At 40.6% G+C, this 23,376-nt stretch overlaps 2 protein-coding genes across 2 annotated transcripts; both read right to left on the reverse strand.

Moving 5' to 3' along the window:
* Nucleotides 1-7,483: 7,483 nt before the first annotated feature.
* Nucleotides 7,484-12,304, reverse strand: LOC148853698 (autophagy-related protein 16-like). The gene is given in 6 exon segments (XM_088985820.1): nt 7,484-8,856; nt 8,859-9,099; nt 10,185-10,377; nt 10,471-10,652; nt 11,016-11,142; nt 11,287-12,304. Coding segments are annotated over 6 exon segments (1,524 nt in total). The 5' UTR covers nt 11,289-12,304; the 3' UTR covers nt 7,484-8,077.
* A 138-nt stretch (nt 12,305-12,442) lies between these two features.
* Nucleotides 12,443-20,273, reverse strand: LOC148853699 (alpha/beta-Hydrolases superfamily protein). Its single transcript, XM_088985821.1, has 5 exons — nt 19,609-20,273; nt 15,346-15,382; nt 14,944-15,180; nt 14,803-14,850; nt 12,443-13,084 (listed from the first exon to the last, which is right to left on the reverse strand). The coding sequence occupies exons 1-5, from the start codon at nt 19,908-19,910 to the stop codon at nt 12,593-12,595; spliced, it is 1,116 nt and encodes a 371-aa protein (XP_088841947.1). The 5' UTR covers nt 19,911-20,273; the 3' UTR covers nt 12,443-12,592.
* Nucleotides 20,274-23,376: the final 3,103 nt, after the last annotated feature.

Consider the following 23,376-nt stretch of genomic DNA (forward strand, 5'->3'; position numbering starts at 1 on the left):
CCTGCGACCTACCGAAGCCGAGTTCGTACTCCGTGACACTCATGAAGGCCTGTGCGGCGGACACTTGGGGGGCAGAGCACTCGCCCAAAAGGCACTTCGACAAGAATACTCCTGGCCAACGATGAAGGCAGAAGCTGTCGAGCTCGTCAGAAAATGCGACAAGTGTCAGAAGCACGCTAACATCCACCATCAACCTGCCTCCGACCTCAAATACCTCGCCAGCCCGTGGCCCTTTGCACAATGGGGCATCGACCTCCTAGGGCCTTTCCCACCAGCAACAGGCGGAAGAAAATTCTTAATTGTTGCGGTAGATTATTTTACGAAGTGGATAGAAGCCGAACCTCTGGCAACTGTTACGGTTCGAAACATACAAAACTTCTTTTGGAAGAACATAGTATGTCGGTTCGGGTTACCTCGGGTTCTAATCTCCGACAACGGCAAACAGTTCGAGAATATCAAGTTCCAAGAGTGGTGCCAGAACATGGGGATTCGACAAAATTTCACGTCAGTCGCGCACCCGCAGGCAAACGGTCAGACGGAAGTAATGAACAGAGCCATCCTGCGCGGACTGAAAGCACGTCTGGATCGAGCTAAGGGATTGTGGGCCAAAGAGCTGCCAAGTGTCTTATGGGCTCACCGAACGACCGAAAAAGCAGCCACGGGAGAAACCCCCTTCAACCTCACCTACGGCACTGAAGCAGTGATCCCGGCGGAAATCGAAATACCAACGTTGCGATTAGAAACATACGACGATCGGACGAACGGAGACGAGTTACGCACCAACCTCGACCTACTGGATGAGGTAAGGGACCTCGCGCACATCCGAACAGCAGCATACCAGCAGCAGGTAGCTCGCTACTACAATAGCAGAGTAAAGCAACGAAGCTTCCAAGTCGGCGACCTGGTCCTCCGTAAGATTATGGTGCCCGAACCCGGCATCGGCAAGCTTGGACCTAATTGGGAAGGGCCCTATAAAGTAAAAATAGCGCTCGGGGGCGCATACGAACTCGAAACCTTGGAAGGCAAACGAGTACCTCGAACGTGGAACATCATGAACTTGAGGCGATACTACCTATAAACCACCTAGCGAAGTGGTCGAAATCAGGCCCTATGTGCCACAAGGCAAGCCGTGGATCTTTGGCGTAGACAGCACATTATTAGCTTGGCAAAAAATTGGTTCACAGCATAAAAGACCACGGAAATTTAAAAACCCGACAAAGAAACAGCTCGGGGAAGATGAGCAAGGGGAAAAGACACTCCATTGCAAGAAACAGTACATTGGCAAAAAAAAAAAAAAATTACATGCCCGGAGCCACTTCTTCGCCATCGGAAGGCACTTCAACAACACCCGAAGGCCCTGCCTCTCCTTCAGAGTCCGGCTCGCCATCGACAGCACTGGCCATCTCTTGAGTTATACGTGAAGTGGTTATGGCACTTACATCGAGGTCAGGGTACGTATTCCGGATCATCCACCAGCTCAACTTGAACCCCCTCCTGTAAGAGTCCACCATCAGATCGTCAAAATGCGGGGAGGCAATGTAGTCTTCAACTGCCTTTTTCTTGGCGTCTCAATGCCTTGGGAAAAAATCAGTGTTCTCTCCCTGATGTCCTCCTGAAGATATTTGACTTGATGCTGCAAATCCAACTTCAAGTCCGCCATATGCTTGACAACTACCCCCATGGCCTTAGCGTCACGCTGAGACCTCGCTTGTCTAGCCATCGCGACGCGAGTAGCCTCTTCAGCAGCATGAGCGGCAGCCTCAGCAGCTCGCGCCTGTTGCGAGCTCCTCTCCACTTGGGCTGCCAAGGCATGAATCGAAGAATTCACCTACCAAAAGAAACAAGAGAGCAAATGACAGCAGAAGCAACATAATAAAAAAGGAAGACAGAATCTAACTTACCACCATGGCATGTGTTACGGCACGGCAAGCGACCTGATGCAAGGGAAGATCGGTCCACGCCGCGACCTCCTCGGGGAAAGTAGCGTCCCTACTCTTCTGAAGAGCGTAGTTCGACGTCAACACGCTCCTAAACTCCCCTTGAGCTCCCGAGCCTGAGGGCCCAACCCGCGTATGAGCAGACCCGGAGTGAGCAGGAGCACTTGAGTACGCGGGAGCGCCCGTATGAGTGGTTTCAGCGTAAGGCGCCTCGACAGTCTTGTGCACCGGTGGAGTCACTTCGGGCGCCCTGGGCAGATCCTCTGGCGTATGGTCTGGGGCTTGGGGCTCATCATCCAGGGGCAGCTCGGTATGAGTTCGCTTGGCGACCCGCTTCCTCCTCTTCATACCTTGGAACAAACGCCCCCCACGAGTTCTCTCCGCGTCCATCACACCTACAGAAACGAGTTCGACATCAGAAAAAAAATGAAAGAACAAAGCAAGCAAGAAACCGCATAGCTAGAAACCTACCCGAACTCAGGCTGGCTGCAATAAGCTTGGCCTCCGTTAAGTAGTGGTGGCACTTTAAGCCTTGCCGTGCCCATTGTCAGAGACCCTTCACCGTCTCTTTATCAAGAGTTACGCCCAAATCGGGAGCGGCCTCACCCCACCCGGTCTGAAAGGGCCATCCTTGTGCACTTCGCACGCCGAAGTAGTCCCGCTTCCAAGCCGGGACCTTATTAGGAAGATCGTGCAGAAGCTTAAAACTCTGGCGAGGAGAAAGGTAATACGCCCGTCTCCCCCGAGGAAGAGAACCCACCTGTCTCTTGAGCATCAAGATAGAGGAGAATATCTCTAAGTCTAAGGGGAAGTTCTGCTCGCAAAAAAGGGAAATTGTCCCCACCAGGTTCCGAATAGAGTTCGGATGAAGCTGGCCAATGGTGACACCGAAGTGGTTTATGACTTCGACGAGAAGGGGATGGAAAGGAAGTCGCAACCCTGCAGCGAGCTGCTCTCGAAAAATCACGATCTCGTCGGGACCGTGTTCCCAAGGAAAGCTACCCGAAGGAATAAAATATGTGTACCCCCCAGGAAGATTGTAAGACAGAAGTATGGATTGAAGCCCCTCAGGCGTCATGGTCGAAGGGCCAAATTGGTATAGCATCCAACCTCGGCGGGAGGTAGACGCCAAATTGCCCGAAGCGACTCGACCTACTGGTTCGTAGTCCTCAAACTCCACCTCAGGATCAGTGAGGCAGTCTGGGGACACGGCTCGGTTGGTGGAACCTACATCGGCCCTACTCGAAGAATCGTCTGAGCTATCAAAGCTAGACATTGGGGAAAAGACGAATTCAATAAAGTACTCACTGGAAAGTTTGAAGAAAAACTAAAGAACCGTGAAGACTGTATAACCAGCCTTGACGCGAGCTGGAAAAGACTTGGACGCGAGTTGAAAGGTTGGACGCGAACTCAGTAGACAAACCGCAGAAGTGACAAAACAACCGGGGTCCTCCACTATTTATAGCTACAGTAACCAAGAATCGACCGTGCAGACCGAAGACGATCCGACGGCCCACGTTCTTACCGACCGCACAACCCTTAAGGTCGAGACGTGATTGGCGCACGTCTTTCCAAAAAGAGCGAAACGTCAGCGAACGTCTTTTTGAAACTGACGTCGCTTCGACACGCGTCTTTTCGAAACTGACGCGTTGCACGTCTCCTTGACAGTAGCCCGCGCACGTATAGTAGTGGCGCGCCTTTTTGAAATGACCCGCTGTCACGTCCCAGTGGCGCGAATTGGTTTGAAATTTAAAACGCACGGTCACAACCACCAGCGTTCTTGAGTAAGCACGTTTCCAGCCTTCTTGGAAACCGAAAGAACCCTAGCAAAAGCGTCTCGTGCAGTGAAGGTTCGAAGGACGGGACAAATCCACCAGCTACCTCGCGAAAACTCCCCGCACCATGGCAAGACCCCTGGCGCAAGGAGTGGGAGGCAATTGATGAAGGAAGATTTGGCCCGACCTCTCTATTATGTGACACGCAACAGAAACAACAGCTCGGCAAAAGGGGCTAAGCCTAGGCGGGAACAAGGGGACACACTTCGCCGAACTGACCCTTGTAACAGCTCGGGATACACTTCGCCGAACTGACCCACCTTGTAACAGCTCGGGATACACTTCGCCGAACTGACCCACTTTGTAACAGCTCGGGATACACTTCGCCGAACTGACCCACCTTGTAATAGCTCGGGATACACTTCGCCGAACTGACCCACCTTGTAACAATTCGGGATACACCTCGCCGAACTGACCTGCCCTATAGATACCTCCAAGCTCAAGACCGCCTCGCTCAGCACTTCGCATCACCTTCTGGGCACCAAAACCAAACAAGTCGTACCATGCCTGACACTAGGGAAGTCCGTGCCCGAGGGCGCCACGCCTGAATGACTTGGGATCTGACGTTTGGCAGCAGCACTCTAAACGGCCACCTACCACCGCCACTGACACCGCCATCTCCAGTTAGACGGTTAGGCAGTGACGGTTCTGTCTCAGCAGAAAGGACGATGGCCGAATTGACAAGCACAAAGGTAATCATACTTGACCTGACAAAGGCCTCGGGACGAGTGCACGAAGTGATTATAAGAGCCACCTGCCCCCTGACAACGGAGGTATGCAAACTTTGCGCTATCTGGTATTACCTTGCTTTTGAAGTCTACACCGGGTTCCCCCGGAGCTTTCCCATCTCCTCCGTTTCAGGTTCCCTGCTACCCCGTTCAGAAGCAAGGCAACGGACAACTAAGACCAGCCGGATCGCACTCAATCAGATACCTAAATGGATTTTCTTTGGAATTTTATTTTGGACATAGCTCTTGGATTGTACGAGTAACGAATATGGAGGTTCACGCTGTAGAGGATACCGCTAGAGGCACTACTTATGGCACCTAGGTGTTTATGGATGATACGGTTTCAGTGATTGTTTGTAGGCTTATGGTGAGCTGTGAAGGTGTAGTTTTGGTTGGCAGATTCCTTGGAGATGGCATTTGTTTCTTTACTTGTGATAGATGATATGGGAGAAGTTGAGAATGATGTCAGGGTCACTGGAGATGCTCTCTCCGGTGAAACAATATGTTGCTCTTCGATTTCTACGGGAATATTATGATTAGCAGGATAGGTGCCTATTTTCACATCCTCCTCCTTTTAAAACAATGATCAGGTGATTGCAATTGGTGCTACAGGCATCAAGACTGTTAATGCAAAGGACAAAGCAGAATTTTCTCGACGGAAAGATAACTATTATGTTGAACCATTGAATAAACTTACTATTGGAAATTCCTTTGGGCCCACTAATCACGCTGACACAGCAGCAAAAACATAAGGCTAAGGAGTGGGACGTTGGCCATTCCAACCATTCTGTTTATGTAGGCCGTATTATAAAAAAAAATGGGCCTGCTCCCTGTTCTTATCTCTTCAAGCTTTCCTATGAATTCCGAAGATGGGTCATTCTCTAATCTTGGCCTTTTCTCTACATCGGACGTTGATGAGGGCCCAAGTCCACTCAATTGAAGTTCTTGTTTTTTTTTTCGAGGGTCTTTAGTGTGCTTAGGTCTTTTTATTTTTGTGTTTGTTGGTAGGTATCCAAGTTTCTGGGCTGGGCTGTCTTTCATTGTTTGGGAGTTTCCAAGGGCTTTGTGGTCTTTATTGAAGGTTTAGGACCTTCATTCGCTGGCGGTTTTCTCTTTGAAGCTGATTGCAAAGGCCTTGCTTGACAACATTCCTGATGCTCAGCTTACCTAGGTTGTTGCTTCGTTCTTGGTGGTGGTGTCTAGTTGGTTCTGGTACAGTCAGTGTTGTTGATTTTGAGTTTTGGGTTCTTTTAGCTTTGTTTTTATTTCTTCTAATAGTTGCATTTTCAATGAAGAATTGCCTTTTAACAAAACAAAAAAAAAAATGCATTAATCGGAAACTAATCCTTGACACAAACCAACCAACCAACGCTTCTTTAATATGCGGTAACTGATGGAGGGAGATTTGGCCCGACCCCTTGGCCATGCGACATGTGGAAGCAACCGAGAGTGACCTGGCAGAAGAGTCAGTTCGGCATGGCAGCAAGGCCACAACCCGAGCTCTGAGAAAAGGAGTCTTGAGCTCCCCCCAAAAAGGAACCCACGACCTGAGCTCCCCAAGGAAAAACCCGAGCTCTCCTTTGGAGGTCCTGAGCCTTACAAAGAGCGCAAAAGGCAAAAACCCGAGCTGACCCACCCTGGGGCAGTTCGGGCCACACTTCTATCTGAACTCAAGACTTCACCTCGCACACCACTTCAGCTCCAAGTCGCCTGACTGAACAACCGTACCTGACGCCCAAGAAGCCCGTACACGGAGGCAGCGTGCCTAACTAATTAGGGGTCCGATACATGACAACTGCCCTCCAACGACCACTTGCCACCGCCATCTCAGACGTGGCAGAGACGGCCCTAACAAGGACAATGGCGATTATGACACCCGAACTGGCAACTAGCAGAGGCTATGACACCCGAACTGGCGACTGGCAGGGATGATGACACCCGATCTGGCGGAGGTGATGATGCCCGATCTGGTAGAAGCATGGGAGTGGGTGTAGAGGGTGATTATAAAAGGCCCCTATCTCCCAAAGGAGGTATGTGATATTTTGTGCTTTCTAGTCTTGAAGTTTCTCATTTTCCCTTGCCTTCTCTAGAGCACTAACTTGAGCTTCGAAGTGTTCCGACCGGATTCCTCCCCGGAAGTCTCCAATTTCTTCATTGTTTCAGGCATTTTCAGCTCTATCAAAGGCAAGGTGATCAGCAGTTAGGACCGACCGGATTGCACATCATCAATAACCAATCATTATTAAGCAAATTTTAATCATCTCAGAGTTGGGGGAAGGCGAGTATAGCTCTTGCCATTTTAGAGACAAAATGTAAACCATAAGATTTTGGTTCAAATAGAGAAATCCTAGCTTAATCAAACCGTCCAAACTTGTTTTATAGCAATCGAGGCATTAAACTTGTGGTAATATTGGACTAATAATATTGAAGTTCAAGTTCAAAATTCCAAATAGATATAACGATCTTATTTTACCAATAACCATATTGTTCTTATATTTGAAATTGCAATTAACCCACTTATTAGAAATTTAAATGGTTGGAATTGTAAATTAACACAAAACATGGTCAAAACAGATTTTCTAGGTCTATGGTTATCGGTGCTGGTGCCATCTAAGGTTCAAAGTATAAAAACCCTAAAGCATATCGGAAAGGCAATTTTAAGAGATATATTGGCCCTCCCATCCCATAATATGTGCAGGCTTTGACGAGTAAGGCCAGGCTTGACTGAAAGAACTTGGGTTCAGACCTGAAAATTTTCACGCCAGAATTGCATATGAGTCGACTTGGATTTGATCATCTCTATTTTGGAGCTAGAATCATGTTGTGCATACTGCATAATTAAATGACCTACATTAAAAGAGGCAGAAAAATCTCTGATCTCAATGAAAAGGACTAATAAAAGTACAAGCCGGAGAACTGTAGAAGTAGGGAAATGAAGGTATGAGCCACCAGTACTAACAATTGAAATACAAGGCATCGACCATGAACCAAAAGCATTCAATTTATCATTTAAATTTAGAAACCAAGGCTTATTTCATTCATGATCAGAACTTACGTCTAAGCAGAAAAATCTGTACTCAATGAAAAGGACTAGTAAAAGTACAAGCCAGAGAAAACTGTAGAAGTAGGGAAATGAAGGTACGAGCCACCAGTACTAACAATTGAAATATAATGCATCAACCATGAACCAAAAACATTCAATTTATCATTTAAATTTAGGAACCAAGGCTTATTTCATTCATGATCAGAACTTACGTCTAAGCAGCATTGCTTATGTTTTTGGCTTTCCAATAAGCGCTGATGATTAAAATATCAGACATTTTCTGATCATAACAAGCTTAAAACTGTCAGAATGAGTATCTCGTACCTCTTGATCAGGATGACTGTGCTCATGACTGTATCTCTATTTACATGCGAGTTACTACTATTGTGATGTATCAAGATCTTCGGGATAGATGTGCTGGTCATTTGAGAAACAGAAATATGACGAGAGTGGCTAGATGTATTGGTCATTTGAGAAACAGATATGATGCTAATCCATGATCATGAAATAGGAAATCAGCGTAGACCACATCAATTAGGTCCATATACAAACACTTCCATTCTTATCAGCAGATGCTAGGGGCTTTCCAAGCTCACTCCATGAACAAGATAGCACGGGAGCAGTGTGTTCCCTCAGAGTACACACTATATCTGTTCTAAATCTTGACCAAATGCTAATAGCCCCATCAGCAGAACCTGCTGCAACATAATTGTCATCTGTACTGATGCAGGAACGGCTCCAATTGGATGCCACTCTGTTTCCATTTGCTCTTAATGTACCACAGACTTCCAGAGATCTCGTGTCAAATAGATTATGCAAATTGTCCCTCCCACTAGTCAACACAATATTTCCACTTTGGGATAGACAGATTGATGTGATAGCATGTGAATGTGCAGCAACTTCACTAAGAAGCTTCCCTGTCTGAAGATCCCATATGCGAAGGTTTCCATCAATATGACCTGAGCAAATAGTCTTTCCATCCATCCTAAAACAAGGAGCATTGCAGTTGCTGTGGAAGGTAATTGTATTGACACAATAGCCTTTCTGTATATCCCAGGCTTTTATAGTTAGATCATAAGCTGCACTAACTGCATGACGGCTTGAAACTTTGCTCACATCTACAGCACATACTTTATCTACGTGGCCAGTGAGAGTATGACGGACCTGACCAGATGCCACATCCCACATGTACAAGTTGTTTGAACTGCTAGCTGCAATAATAGATCTGTTATCATGGGTAACTGCCAGATCAAGAACAGAACCAAGGCATCCATAAAGAGTGTGGCTTAATATCCCAGTTTTTGTATCCCATATTTTACTGTGTGGTCCTGGCCCCCAGTAATCAATTTATCAGAGTTGTGCTCAAACAATATAGAACCACAGCCACCTTCATGTGCATTAAGTTTGTTTTTACATGCAGTGGGAACGGTTGATTCCACAAAATTCTCAGCACCTGCTTCAAATCGGCAAAACACACCACCAACTTGCTGCCATGCAAGTTGTTCTATGCCGCTGGCTTTGAGTTGATTCATCATGTCTTCATATATGGCATTTGCCTACATGTGTTTCAATAAGTAATAAATACAGGTTTTCGGAAGTTTCTTTTAGGATAAATAGGTTATGAAATCAATATTAAGATATAAACAGAAATAACTCAAAAAGCACAAGGTAGGCCAATAAGGATAAAGTTCTTCCAAGGAAAACCGTGTTAAAAGAAGAATAGAATAATGCATCTCTTCTGACATGGATTTCATGAATTCTATCATTTCAGTACTATCATGATGACATCATATTTTTCCAGATTGATGGAAAAAAAAATGATTTTCCTCAAACCAATTGTCATTTTTGGTAATGCGGCTATTGTTATTCATTCATAAACTCCTTTTTGAATTTGAATGGCAGTCAAGCTCTTGTATACTTTGAAAAGTAGAATAGTAGTAAAATAATCAAATCTTCTCATGAAACATATAAGGTTGGAAATAATTCACAGACCATGATTTTACTGATAACCTTATAATGATGGTCCTCACTCCTAAGTGATGTTGCAGGAAATTACTCAACAGTTGACAAAACACATGACCATGCACGTGTAAACATCAAATTGGCAGGAAAAAATCCCACTTGAAAATTTATACTTAGTTTGGATATTCAACACAAATTTCATATATAGCTCAGCAGCAACTACACAAATTTCCTAACCACAAAGCTAGAAAGCCTAGAATATATGTGCATTGATCAAAAAAATATATGTATATCATGTGAAACCATACCAACAATTTGATAATCTTAAAGAAAATAATTCACTTGTAGTAATTCTTAAGTTAGAAAGAAAAAGGAAACAATAATGACCAAGCCAGCTTCATGATTAAGAGAATGAATGATCAAGTACACATGGGACCTTTGTAATGTATTAACACCTGGAACTGCTGAAAGAAATTCTTGCACAAAATACCAATAAAAATAGATATAAAAGAACAATTAAATGCACCACAAACTGTTGAACTGAGGTTTCTGTCATTTTTATAACCATAATTAGATGTTTCCCAATTCTAGTAATGTGAGAGAACAAGAGAATAAAAAAAATACTAAGTGATCTGGAAGCTATTATAAGATTCCAACTGTTGATAAAAACATGTAATACCTCATTGAGCCGTTCAGCATCCTGCATTTTTTGCAGCATCCAGCGATCAATTAACATCTTGTTTTCAGCCTCTGTTTTTTTAGCTCTTAGGGTCATCTCCTCCAGTTGTGTTCTAGCCTGGTTTTCACTTAAAGCCAAGTTTAGAGCTTTTGTCTTTTCTTCTAGTATATCCTTTAATCGGGAGCACTCATCCCTGCACCATTGCTAAGTTCCAATTATTGAACACCATCTTAAAATCCAAAAAGTTTTTTCTGCGTTTTGCTACAAATTTAAGAACCAGTACAACCTTATTTGAGTAATCCCACTTTGCAGATCGATGATCAATACTTCTTTCTGTTGAACCAGTGCTTTTAAGGTTCTGCATTCTGCCACTTCCACAAGAAGTTGCTCAGATAGTCGTGCTTGAGCTTTGTAACATTGCTGAAGTTCCAGTTCCAGGTTTTCAGCTTTCTCTTTCCATTCTGATCCCTAGAAGAGTACATATAAAATTAACTAAATCAGAAAAAAAAAGAATATAATATAAATTAAAACCAGAAAGAAGGATTATCCGTGTAAACCAATAGGAAGTGCAGCCAAATATATTTTTCTAATGTACCCTTAACAAGAAGTTTGAAATATCTTTAGTGATAAGCAGGCTTTATACAATTAGCTTGCTGCATACAGTAGCATCTTTTCACTCGATACATGGACACGAATCTCGGATTACAAGGTAAGCGAAGTCTTACGCCTCAATATTCGAACCCTTATAAATAAAACCACTAATCTAAATTCGAAAGACACAAAAGGAAAGAAGGGAAGAAGAAATAGTGTTAAACGGAGTAAAAAGAAAACCTGAGAAACAAAAGGCTTTGAAAGAGCGATGATAGCCGGAGCATGGGCACCTTCTTCGAGCAAATGCCTCTTCCGAAGAGCCTTCACAGCGTGCTTTATAGCTTCCATAGAGATTTGATCTGGAGACCTGAATGTGAACCAAAAGGAAACTCTCTATAATTCCTCGTTTTATCCCTTTATCGGGATCAATGAGAAACCAGAAGCTGGAATGAAAAGTATCAAATGATCCACTCAAACAGTTGTATATTAATTTTCAGAAATCAATTCTTACATGTTGACCGAGTTTGGGTCTCTTCCTTCAATATATCCGATGGTTTCAGAGTAAAATCAGTTAGCAGCTGTGTCAAATTGTCAACGTCTGAGACGGGATGGAACTTGAAGAAAAACGAATTGGCATTTGGCAAGGAGAAACCTGAGAGCACATTGTACTCAACTCAAACAGACATTGATGAAAATGCCCACTCAAGCGTCAAGCTTCCTTGGGCATTTTCACTTTTTCTAGAAACCCTGATTCATGGGTTTATTTAATGGCCCTTGAAGAATAGAGAATTGACATTATTAGCCTTTCTTTGACTACCAGTGTTTAGTAGTTCCTGGCTGAGAATAAAAGATTACGGTACCCAACTCTCGTATCCTTGATTTTACCCCTCCAAGCTCCACCTCCAACACATGGATTTTGAAATGGTGAGTTTAGATCGTAGCTCACGTAACTAACGATTTGCATCTGCCAGATGTTTTGCGGTAATTTGTCAATTTGACCGTTTTTTTTTTTTTGCTGTATCCTTTTTATTGGCATCTGTTTCTGTTGCAACTCCAATGGAAGCGAGAAGAATGCAACAACAGCTGAATTAAGGAACGCTGCAGAGTGCAGACGGTAGGGTAGCCCTTCCTTACCAATGCCCACGATTTAACAAGGAATGGACTTTTTCCACCCTTGCACATTTTCTATAAACAGGCGACGTGTTCTTCACAGTTGCATCAAGGATGGAGATGGATATGAAACCCAATGCCAGAGGGATAACAATTGATCGTGCCATAAAAAGAATCCAGTGATCTTGCTGCACAAAACCACCTATCTCACTGATTATCAACCATACAAAACTCACACTCCATATCAGTGATACAGGTACACAGGTCTAGTCTGCCTGCGATTGCACATGGTAGATGGGATCCCCTATCACTCCCTCCCTAATAAAGTAAGTAATTCCCCCCTTACAGTTGAATCTGTGCAAAAGGACTAGAAGGCTAGCTTTGGCACTGATGCCTGTTGTGAAGGGAAAAAGGGCATTACTGTGGCCGGTGTAGCATCCTAGACATGATACAGTTATCCTCATGAAAACACTTCTCAGATTAGAATAGCAGTGCTAAGGAGTATGTTTTCCTTTCAGTGAAGAAAACCAAGAGCCAAAGGAAATTGAACCCCATAATAACAGAAAAGCCTTCCTCATTTCATGCCATAGTTATTATGGAACTTCCACAAACAAAGCTACACAGCGGGAAACCATAAATAAAAATGCCCAAATAATTTTTCCACAATACCAAATTCATGCATCGATTTTACATTGGTTCAACAATATTTACCCAGCCCTTATTCTATCCAAACGGTCAACGCTCTTCCGTGCTCTCTCCAGCTGGTGGTCAACGCTCTTACGAGACTTCTCATGGCAGTCTACACTTCTACGAGACCTCTCGATTTGATCGAACGAGATTCTTAACTTTTCTAACTTGTCAACATTATTAGACTTGTAATCATGGCTTTTCAGTTTCTCATGCCTGTCGGTGCTCTGCCTTGGTTTCTCCCTCCTGTCAGTGCTCTTCCTTGAAGCCTCAAAACAATCAGTACTTCGTCTGGATTGTTCAAACCTGTCAGTGCTCCTCCTCGAACTGTTCCTCTGAGACGGTGCTTTCTCAACTGTGGATATAAACTTTTTGAGATGCCTAATATACTCTGGATAGAGCTCCAGGTCACAGTGGTTCCCTCCTTTAAGCCATAGTGGCTCATACTTCTCCTTACAGAGTTCCCATAACTGCTTGCCATGAGAACAGTCGACCACTTCATCAGAGGTACCCTGCATAATTATGTACATAGGTTTTATAATTGCTTTAAATCCTTCAGCAGAAAGAATGCATAATTATTTTCACTTCATAGAAATAAGGAGAAGCCCCCGTGCCTAGAAACTGAAATAAATAAATATCATACCAAAATAAGCAAAGAAGCTAAATGAAGAAAAACTTCCTAAGCAAAACCAAAGGATTCCCATAAGATACTGAAACTTTGTGAGCATATTACCACATTATAGGTGTATTCTTATTCAAGGGCTATCTGATAAAGGAAATAATCATATAAAATTGGTTAGAAAACAATATCAATTGAAAAAGTAACATGGGTGTGTTAAAAAAGAATGATTTAGAACTTGAGTTTTTCTCAGATTTGGAAAATAATATACAGACAAAAAATATGAATTGAACAATTTAACTTATAATCTCATGCATAGAACATTTCATAAATTTTACACAGAGATTGTAAATTTGAAAGTTCATGGCCTTAGAGAACAAAAAACCTAATTTTTCTTGACACAACTTTTAATCAGAAATGTGAGAAAATATAAAACATAAAGGATGTTCCTGGGAAATAATTTTCATCTCTGTGACCACTGAATATGCATGATGACAGTTGGTCATTTTGTTCAGTGTATCAAATAAGAGAAGATTGGATCAGATGCAGTTCTTAGCACCAATAGTTACAAAAAGGGCAGCAATACAAACCTGTCCATTTATCTTTCTTTTGGATATGGAACTTGTCAAAACAAAAGAATACAAGAAACAAAAACAAAAAGACAAACAGAGAAGTTACACAGATCACTGTGAAAACATGGCTGACTTGTGTACGAATGTTTTAAAAGGCGTGGGAGGCATATGCCTGGAGGTGCACCTCCAAAGCGTCCTGAGGTGCATGCTATAGGCATTGAGCTGTTGATGCCTCTGAGGTATATGCCTCATGTGCCTTTTACATGAGGTGTACTAGAGGTGTATGCCTCATGCACATCATACATGCCTCAAAAGAAAAGAAAGAAAGAAAGAAAAGGAAAAGGAAAAGAAAAGAAAGGAAAGGGAAGGGAAGGGAAGGGAAAGAAAAAGAAAGAATGAGAAGGGAAAAAAGAAAAGAAAGGGAAAGGGAAGAAAAGGGAAAGAAACTTTGGACCGGGGACAAACCTTCCCTTTCAGCTAGTGTCATGCATCCTCATTCTTCTTAATATAAAACCTTTTTCAAAAAAAAAAAAAGAAACAAAAAAAAAGATCCCCTTCCTCTTCTTATTCACCCTCTCTTTAGGAGGCTTACCCCTCTTTAGGAGGTTTGCCCATTACTGTGGCTAAAGTAACACTAAAAGGTGTTACAATATATAAATGCACAAGTAGTTTGAAAGAAAATAGAATATTTGCAATACCAAAGCCACAACAGTTTTAATTCCTCATGGAGTGTCTTTGAATGTTGTCAAGGAAACAGTTTTTGAGGTGCAATGGAATAATCAAATAAGTGAACAACTGTGAGTGCAACCCCAAACGCCCCAAAGCAGTGTTTTAAACACCACACTGCATTGAGAAACAATGCATAGCTTAAAAATCTAAACATAAAAGCATAGTACCAGCATATTAAATGGGATCATTGTATCCATATAGAACTACTTCATGCTAGTTCAAGCAAGCTTTATATTACATGAAAAAGGGCACTTTTGTATTGATTGATGATCATTACAATTATCAAGTTAAAGGACAGATAAGGACTTACATGAATGATCAGTACTGGACAGTTAACCAGCGGAATTTTGTCAATGTTCTGCAGAGGACCATTACAAACAATGTTCAAACATGGGATGCTAGATATTTAGTAGCAGTCAATATCATATGTCGTGGAGAAGAAAAATGTAACCTTATAGATGTCAAACCAATATGTGCGCTTCACAGGGTACATCACTCTTAAACCTGAGAGTATAGGACTATGAAGAACCACAGCTCTTAACCGAGGCAAACGAGCTGCTAGATCCAATGTTGGGCCACTTCCAACAGATTGGCCATAAAGGATGATATCTTCTTGCTTAGCACCGTAACTCTCTTCAAGGCATTTGTAGGCAGCTTCTATATCTGCATAAGTATTCTGCTCACTTGGCTACAAAGAATGAAAAATATGAACTTGAGAGGTTGTTTTCAGATAATGTTATTTTTCATCAAATATTTCACATAATGAGGTATCTTTTTTTTTTTTCATTTGTCATTTTTCTTCCAACAAGGGAACAGTAGATTTTTATCAAGGAAAATTAAGTACAGAACTAACCTTTCCAGATGACTGCCCATACCCAGAATAGTCATACCTGCATAAAAATAGAAATGTATGAGCAAATTTCTATTTTTATGCATGAACAGAATGGCAAAACAGGGCTCATATAGCTGACCCTATATGGGTTGGGGTAAGGCTTAGATGATAATGATGAACAAATTTCTCACTTTCTTATGGTTGAACACCTAATGAAGGATCCCTCCCATGAGGAATTGCCTTAGTTATTGTATTGGTGTAAGATGGGAACCATGCCGATTATGGTTGTTAAATGTCTAGAAATCTGATGTTGAAGAACAGATACTAATGTGTTGGGTACCTCAATGAATACAAAATCTACATTTTATAAGCAGGTAGAATCTCAAGAGCATACAGACTGATTTCCCTTTTTTTTTTATGAGAAATCATACAGACTGATTTCCTTGTAAACAGATCAAGATAAAAACCTTAGTGATGTCCAAACCAGTTACATTTCCATCTTCCAGATCTCTTTGATAAGATCCTCATTTTTCCCAACAAAGCATAAACCCAATAAATGAATTAGATAATTAACTGGGAGAAGGAATCTTATCTTGTACATGCTTAGCATACCCAATGTTAGAACAATACATATCTAATAAAAAAATCTTCAATGTTCGACATTTTTATTTATCAAACAAAAAACATATCTAATATGACAATGAATGCTACATGAACACTTTTTAGAACAGACCTTATAGCATGGATATTTCTAAAATACATAAATGGTGTATTTCAACAAACCATTATATAAAAAGGGTATAATGACCAAAAAACAATACAAAGGGGCACTATTGTCACTTCTCTTTTTGTTTCAGCTGATCCTCTATAGATAATTAGGGCAATGATTGGTTTGCTGCTCTAGGACTCATTCTTTTAATTCTTGTTCATCTTGAGAAAGAATGGGCAAGAATAAATAACATTAGAGCGTTTGGTTACAAAACTCATCCATGGGCCTCATTCTTTTTAGAATGACAACTCAGCTTATAGCGCAAAAAATGTGGCAACCTGCAGCATGAAAAATAATCATGCCCCATGTTGCTCATTTTCATTCTTTAAAGAAACTCTATGCTGGCAGGTGTAAGCCATTGGCTTTGGTCTACAAAATTGTCGCTATAGATGTTTACTGGTGGACTACCATGGAAATTTACACCAACAGACAGTAAACATCCATGCCAACGGTTTTGGAGACCTAAGCTGCAAAGTTGTCAAGGTGACACCTAGGCAACAAGGTGCCCTTTGAGGCTCGCCTCGCCTAATCGCCAAGCAGTTTTTTACTTCCTACTATAAAATACGTTTTTGTTCATTCTTTTTTGAGATTATAATTATAAAATGGACATTATTAAACTAAAATAATCAATTTATGTGTTTATATACTAATTTCATTTTATTATTTTCTTATTTATTAGGGTTTAATCAACACAAACATTGCTAAATGCTGTATTGAACCCTCAAAGACTTCAAAACCTGAACCAATAAGTAAGGAAGAACTTAAAGTTTTATCCAGTCAGCACATTTTATTCTTCCATATATTCTTCTTCTTCTTCTTCTACCATTACTTCTTCTTTTCTTCTTTTCCTATAACAAAAATAAGGTTTCATCCCCTATATTTTTTGAATTTTATTTTCCTTCTTTTTCTTCACATGAATATGTTGATTTTCTATACTTTAATATGAACTTTATACTTTTCTTAAGGAAATATGGTTATGGTACCTAGGGAACTACCCTAGGATCTATGTTTTCAACATAAAAAAGTCCATCGCCTAGGCGACTAGCCTCGCCTTGGCGCCTTGAAAACTATGCTAAGCCAGTCGTATATGATCACCAGCACAGAATTTTTTTGAAGAATGAAAATTAGCAACAAAGAGCACTTGTCAGTCTGAAATATATATATATATATTTTAGGAAAAAAAAGTGTTTCATTTGTAGCAATATTTTCTCATTCTACCCATTTTTACCCATTCTTGTTCATTTTAGAATTTCATCTTGGGCAAGAATGAGAAAGAATGAGAGCCGAACCAAACATGGCCTAGATCTCCAATGGACTAAAATACCTCAATCACATACACTTTAGGTATTCTTTTCTTAATTTCTAAAGTACCTTTACTTCTCAGCATGGCTCTTCATCCCCTCCATTAAACGCAGCTTTAAAGGATTTACTAGTTTGCATCAGTATTTTCAGGGCATTACCTTAAAGGCTCAACAACAACTAAGCAACCACTAACTAAGGCATTTTGGCATTCAATGTCCAATCACCGACGCGACCAACTAGGCAGGTATTATAGATATAAACATTAGCGAGGGCAAATAAGTGAATATGCCCCTTTTATGTATTGATATGAAATGTGTACATCCCATTTTAGGTCATTATGAGGGTACACAGAACTAAAATCAGGGGTCCTTAGTCCATGTTACAGGTGCACTTAACTAGAACTACCTAGGTGGCTAGGTTATTCAAAAATCTTGTCATTTCTTTTAAAAATCAGGTTTAAGTTGTCATTAAGTCATTTTTAACTTTTAGGTCCATATCCAGTCCATCTCCATATTGGGAAATGACCCTTTTAGTTCAGTAGTTTACAGTTAACTATATAACTACAACTGTATACACTGAACAAAAAGGGTCAGACATATACGTTTGAAATTATTTATTTATTTATTTCTTGTCACCCAAGCAAACTTTACGATATAGATGGTTGACTAAATAAAAGAGAAGATTAAAGGCAATTGCAGTACAGGTTTACTTGGTAAATAAGACAAAACCTTTTCCTCATTCTATTGATTCTTCATTCATCAGTCAGCATATAACCTTCCATTAACCATCATTATAGTAATTATCAGACCCATTTAAGTTCTAAGTTCCAACACCATCTAGCAACAATACTGTAGGGAGCGAAAGCTTCAACTTCAGGAAATATCACCAACAATTTATGATGGTCCACCTACTCCCCCACCTTAGGTTATGCAATTATTGCTTTGTCCCAGAGAGAGAGAGAGAGAGACAAGGCCCTTCTCATCATGTTTAAGTGATGAGATGGAAGAGTTGTGCTCAGATTTAAAGAGGCTAATTTATATGGATATGTAATAACAACAAGAGAATTAACCTTAGCAAAAAGAGGAGAAGAAATGGCTAGTAGTACATGTCCGGTTGCCTGATTTGAGGAATTTAAACTATAGGGTTCAGGCTCATTCAAAATCTAACAAATTCTCAACCCAAGTTACACTCCTACAAAAGCCTCTTCTTATTAAAAAAAAAAGGAGGTATTAAAAGTTAAATCCAAACTTGGAAATATATGATTATTGAACAATGATAAATAGAAAATAAATAGTATGGCATTGACATATATTAAATACTAAATTAGATACTTAAAGTCCATATGCATGCCCTAGATCTCAAGAAGAAGAAATGAAGTGACATATCCCTGATTCCTTGCAGTTCAGGGCCCTCATAACTTTAAATTGCAGATATTCAGAAAAACAGAACCAGTTATGAATGGTTCCAGCCCAAGAGAGCCTACATATGATCAGATATCTCTAAACCATCTCATTCATGCGTCATTTTTAAAGCTGTCAAGGATTTTAAGTAGAACTTCTGCACCACCAAAATATTTGCTTCAAAAGAACACATCTTTGGTAACATAGTATAGGATAGATTATTTATGAAAAAAAAATATAGAATAAGATAGATGGCAAGTTAACAGACCAATTATGGTTTCTGTATTTCCCAAACCTAACCTTTGCTAAATCAAAATTCATCTTCTAGTTTGAAGCGTTGGGGTTAACACCATTCTTAGTCTGGGGAGTTTAGATTTAATAGGAACACCATACAACATATTAGTTCAATTCACCTAGAATTCAGGGCCCTTTCTATTTAACATCATTGCCAATAAATCTCAGATACCCAAACGGTCACTTTTTTTTGAGAAAAAAAAAAAAAACGCATTCCTTTTACCAGTAAAATCCATCAGAAAAATACGCATTCCCTTCCGGTTTGCAGCATATGTCGGAAGATCCCAATAGAGGCATCCATTTATTTATACTCTGTGTTTGGATGAAAGGGAAATTTGCCTACAAAACTCAAATTGGGTATGGCTCAATTGACCCGAATTTAACTAAAATGCACTCGCTCCAACAAATGCAGAGCTTGAAAGATCAAACCTCATATAACCGAACAACCAAAGGAAACAACAAAAAATAAAAAATAAAAAATCGAGAGACGAAAGAAGGAAATGTAGTAGAGAACTGTACCCCATGAGATTAACTCGCAAATGGATGCTCAATTCGATGAAAAGCTCATACATCTGGCCGAGATCAGCGGCGTTGCCGTGAGAGTAGAGAAGAGTAGAGGTGGCCATGGGGTGTCGAACGTAGATGGCCATAATCTCGGCTCCGCGGCGAGTGGGCAATTTGAGGACGTCGACGTTCTCACGGTGAGGGAAAGGATGGAGGATCAAGAGACCAGTAATTTCGTCTGTGATTACCTTGTAAGAAGGAGGATTGGGTGGAAAGAAGGCGAACTTGGCCGCCATGGACGAAGTAACTCCACCCATCTCTGTCTCTCTGGCTCTCTCTCTCTCTCTCTCTCTCTGGTTTTTCCCCTCTTACTCTCTTAATTTCTCTCACTAATGGTGAAGAATTCTTTTTTTTTTCCCCTGAATCAGAAGCCGATCAACATTCCTTCCTTTCCTCGTCCAGACGATTAAAAAAAGGGGAACGAAGAGATGTTTATTTTTTTGGTCGCGGTCCCTCCTCCCTTGTAGTTCACACTTTACTTCTCTGAGCAGAGTGTACAGAGTGTAGAGAGAGAAAGATAGCGCTTGTACGTGGAAAGGAGAGAGAAGGCGGCCTTTACTCTTTACTCTTCAGTCTTCGCTCTTTCTTTATTGAAGATGAGTGTGGTCTCTTTTCTGCTGGTAACGTTTTTTTTTTTTCTTTTTTCTTTTCTTATGATTTTTATTACCATTTTCTAGCCAAAGAAAATACGTGGGCAATTTTGGCGAGGAAAAGACGTCGCTTAGTAATTAGTGGAGAGGAGAGAATAAAAGGCAATTTTAGTGAGAAAAATGTAGCCACTAATCTGGAATCTGGGTTTTTGTAGACCGTAAAGATCGTCTCAAACCTCTGAATAACATCAGCCATTCAAATAGAACATATCAGCTGTTTACCCAAATAAAAATTTAAAAAAAATGTAACTGGAAAAAAAAGTGCCGTGACCCTGATCCTGATTTTTTTATTTTGAGTAGGGTTCTCTTCCCCCACCATTAGTGAACTCCGCCGGGCCCCTCCCCCCTCTCACGCCTTTGCCTTTGCCTATCCTAGTATTCTGCTGCTATGGCTGAATTGACTGAACCAAATTGCTTATTTGTTGTGGATAAAATAGTTGTATTGGGAAATGATCACAATAAAATAATCATTAGAAAATAAGAAGCTACCAAAAGACAATTTGATGAATAATAATTTAACTCAGCCAATTCAGCTGGTATAAAACCCTATATAAGTGGAATACTTATGAAACAACACATGGGGTTTATGAGCATCATCCAACCGTCCATTAAGCATATAATTACCATCCTGAGTGTTAAATATATACATCATGTCATGTATATGGTACTACTAATGGGAGCTGTTTGACTTTTATCCGGGAACGTCTTTTAAGTTTCAAGTGTGTGTGCGTATGTGTTTTTTGCTTTTAGGGTGAAGCTTCGTGCACTTTCTAAAAATGCGTTGAACCGAACGTACATCAACAAATAGGAAAAGGGAAAAGAAACATGCTACCATGCTACTCCTCCTACTCTTCAGTCTTCGCTCCTCACCACATGAAAGCAAGCAGAAACAACGTTTTTTTCTCTTTTTTTTTTTTTGTGTGTGTGTGTCAACTGTGTGTGTGTGGAACCAGTTTACACCACCACGACTCATTGCCGGAGCGTAGTCATTCATGACTCATACTATATTCAGTTGGGTTGGGTCTTTTACTCTTTTTTCGGTTAAGAGAGATTAATAATAAAAGAGAGGGCGCAGGGTTCCAAACAGGGGAAGCCGGTCTAATTAGAGAAATTGAATTGGGTTGTGGGCACCGCACATCTGGATCTGGATTCGTCGATTAGCCAAGTCCAGACTTATGAGGCCCATATACGTATATATTATATATTTTTCATAGATAGGCCCGTACGTATTTACGTACGTGGGAAGGATGTTGGTTAAGTCCATGACATTTCCCTCGAGAAAGTGAGAGTGCCCACATGTTTCATGTTTCATGTTTCTTGTTTCTTGCTTCATGTTTGTTGTCTCCCTTCCCTCCGGCCCCCCACCCTCCGCTCTTTCGTATTCTTTTCCGCTTTCTTTCTTTCTTTCTTTTTTTTATTTTGTTTATTATTTGTCATAACTATATCCTTTTTAAATAATAAAAAAGTTTTCAAAGTTGAATTATTGACTGCATATGCTTAGCTGAGCAGTCTCTCTCCAGCTCAACGCTCAAGCAATCCAACACTTGAGAGGATTTTATATAATTAGCCACGACTGTCCTCCGGTGATCAAGTGGACTCGATCACGGCTCTTGATGCATGGATTGGTTTATGATAGAGAATGATATTCCTTTTATTTATATGTTAGACGATGAACAATGAGCATAAGACACATCAAACAGATGACTGATATGGCCTCTGTCGTGTCGTGGGTTCCTCTACCTAGAACTGGGATCACATATATCTTCTCCTTTTTCCTCCACTATACTCTGTTCCTCTCTTCTATATCCGCCCACTCATTCAAACAGACACCTGTTATTAATTCTGTAGGACTTGTTATCCCCGACAACATGAACTGTTACTGTCTTTATTTTTCTCTTTCTACCAACCACATCTCCATTCCTCTTCCCATGCATCCAACTGCCCAAGGTTCAAAGAATTAAAAATATAAATATATAATATTAAGAAAAATTATTTTAGGAGATGTATCAAAGAAATTTTGAAATATAAATAAAGTGGAAAAACTCAAATAAATCCCAAAAATATATAAATAAGATAGAATTTAAGTTCGCTTTGGCACTTGAAGTGGAAAGAGAGGGGGAATAAGAGACATCTGATTTATAAATTCTTAAACAGGGCCCAAAAGTTTTTCTTTTGGGTTTGTTATACAATTAACCGATTTGTGCTACTTGGAGTAATTAAGGTTTTGCCACGTGCCCATACGATTATTTCAATACTCGTGTGCACGTGAGAACGTATTCTACTATAGTCTTCAAGTCCTAAAGGATGCAAGATCATGGGATTACAAGGGTAGGCTGAGTTTGGAAGGAGTACAAATGCAAATATGTGCAGTGTAAATCTATACAAAATAATACAAAATACAAGGTCTTGCACTCTATGTATTTGTATTTGTACTCCTTCCAAACTCAGCCTTAGGGATAACCATGAAGCAAGGCCATGAAGTTAATCCATGGACCAAGGTTGCAATGCAAACCAAGGAGCAAGATTCTAACGTTGCCGACATGATCGCAAAGTAAGGATGTGACAAAATCGTAGAGTGAGATCGTGATCGAGGTTGCAATGTGACCGTAGAGCAAGGCTAAGAGGAGATCATGAAGCGAGGTTGCGATTTTATTGTCCTCGGGTGCTATTTTGTCTACTACATGTTACAATGGGGTCAAGTTAGGTAAGTACAATGAGTGAGCATCTAATAGCTGTGTAACACATGTCCCAATTAATGTGCCTTTCATCTAAATTTTTTTATTCTGTTAAACAGAAATTATCCATTATTTTATTATATTTTTCAAAATAATTAAAAATAAAAACAATATGTGTGATATATACATAGGAAGCTTATGTTATATATTCTGAAGTGGCTTCAAAATAAAAAATACCAACATGATTGCTCTTTCAAGCTGCATGAACAACTTGTTATCCAATAGTACGACTCCCATTATCTAGATTGAGAAGTTGTATTGGAATGACATTGCAAGGATAATATTGTTCTTATCCTCTATACATTTTGTTGTAATTAATAATGGGGTAATACCGTAAT

The sequence above is a fragment of the Nelumbo lutea genome, chromosome 4 (assembly GCF_056320005.1).
Source record: "Nelumbo lutea isolate HS-2025 chromosome 4, American lotus-T2T, whole genome shotgun sequence".
Taxonomy (NCBI): Eukaryota; Viridiplantae; Streptophyta; class Magnoliopsida; order Proteales; family Nelumbonaceae; genus Nelumbo; species Nelumbo lutea.

What these genes read in the sequence shown, in the direction of transcription:
- LOC148853699 (XM_088985821.1), bottom strand. Translation starts at nt 19,910, where the DNA reads ATGGGTGGAGTTACTTCGTCCATGGCGGCCAAGTTCGCCTTCTTTCCA. An exon ending in TTGCGAGTTAATCTCATGGG is followed by an intron (nt 15,383 to 19,608) that starts GTACAGTTCTCT and finishes ATTTTTATGCAG; the next exon opens with GTATGACTATTCTGGGTATG. An exon ending in ATTGGTTTGACATCTATAAG is followed by an intron (nt 14,851 to 14,943) that starts GTTACATTTTTC and finishes GGTCCTCTGCAG; the next exon opens with AACATTGACAAAATTCCGCT.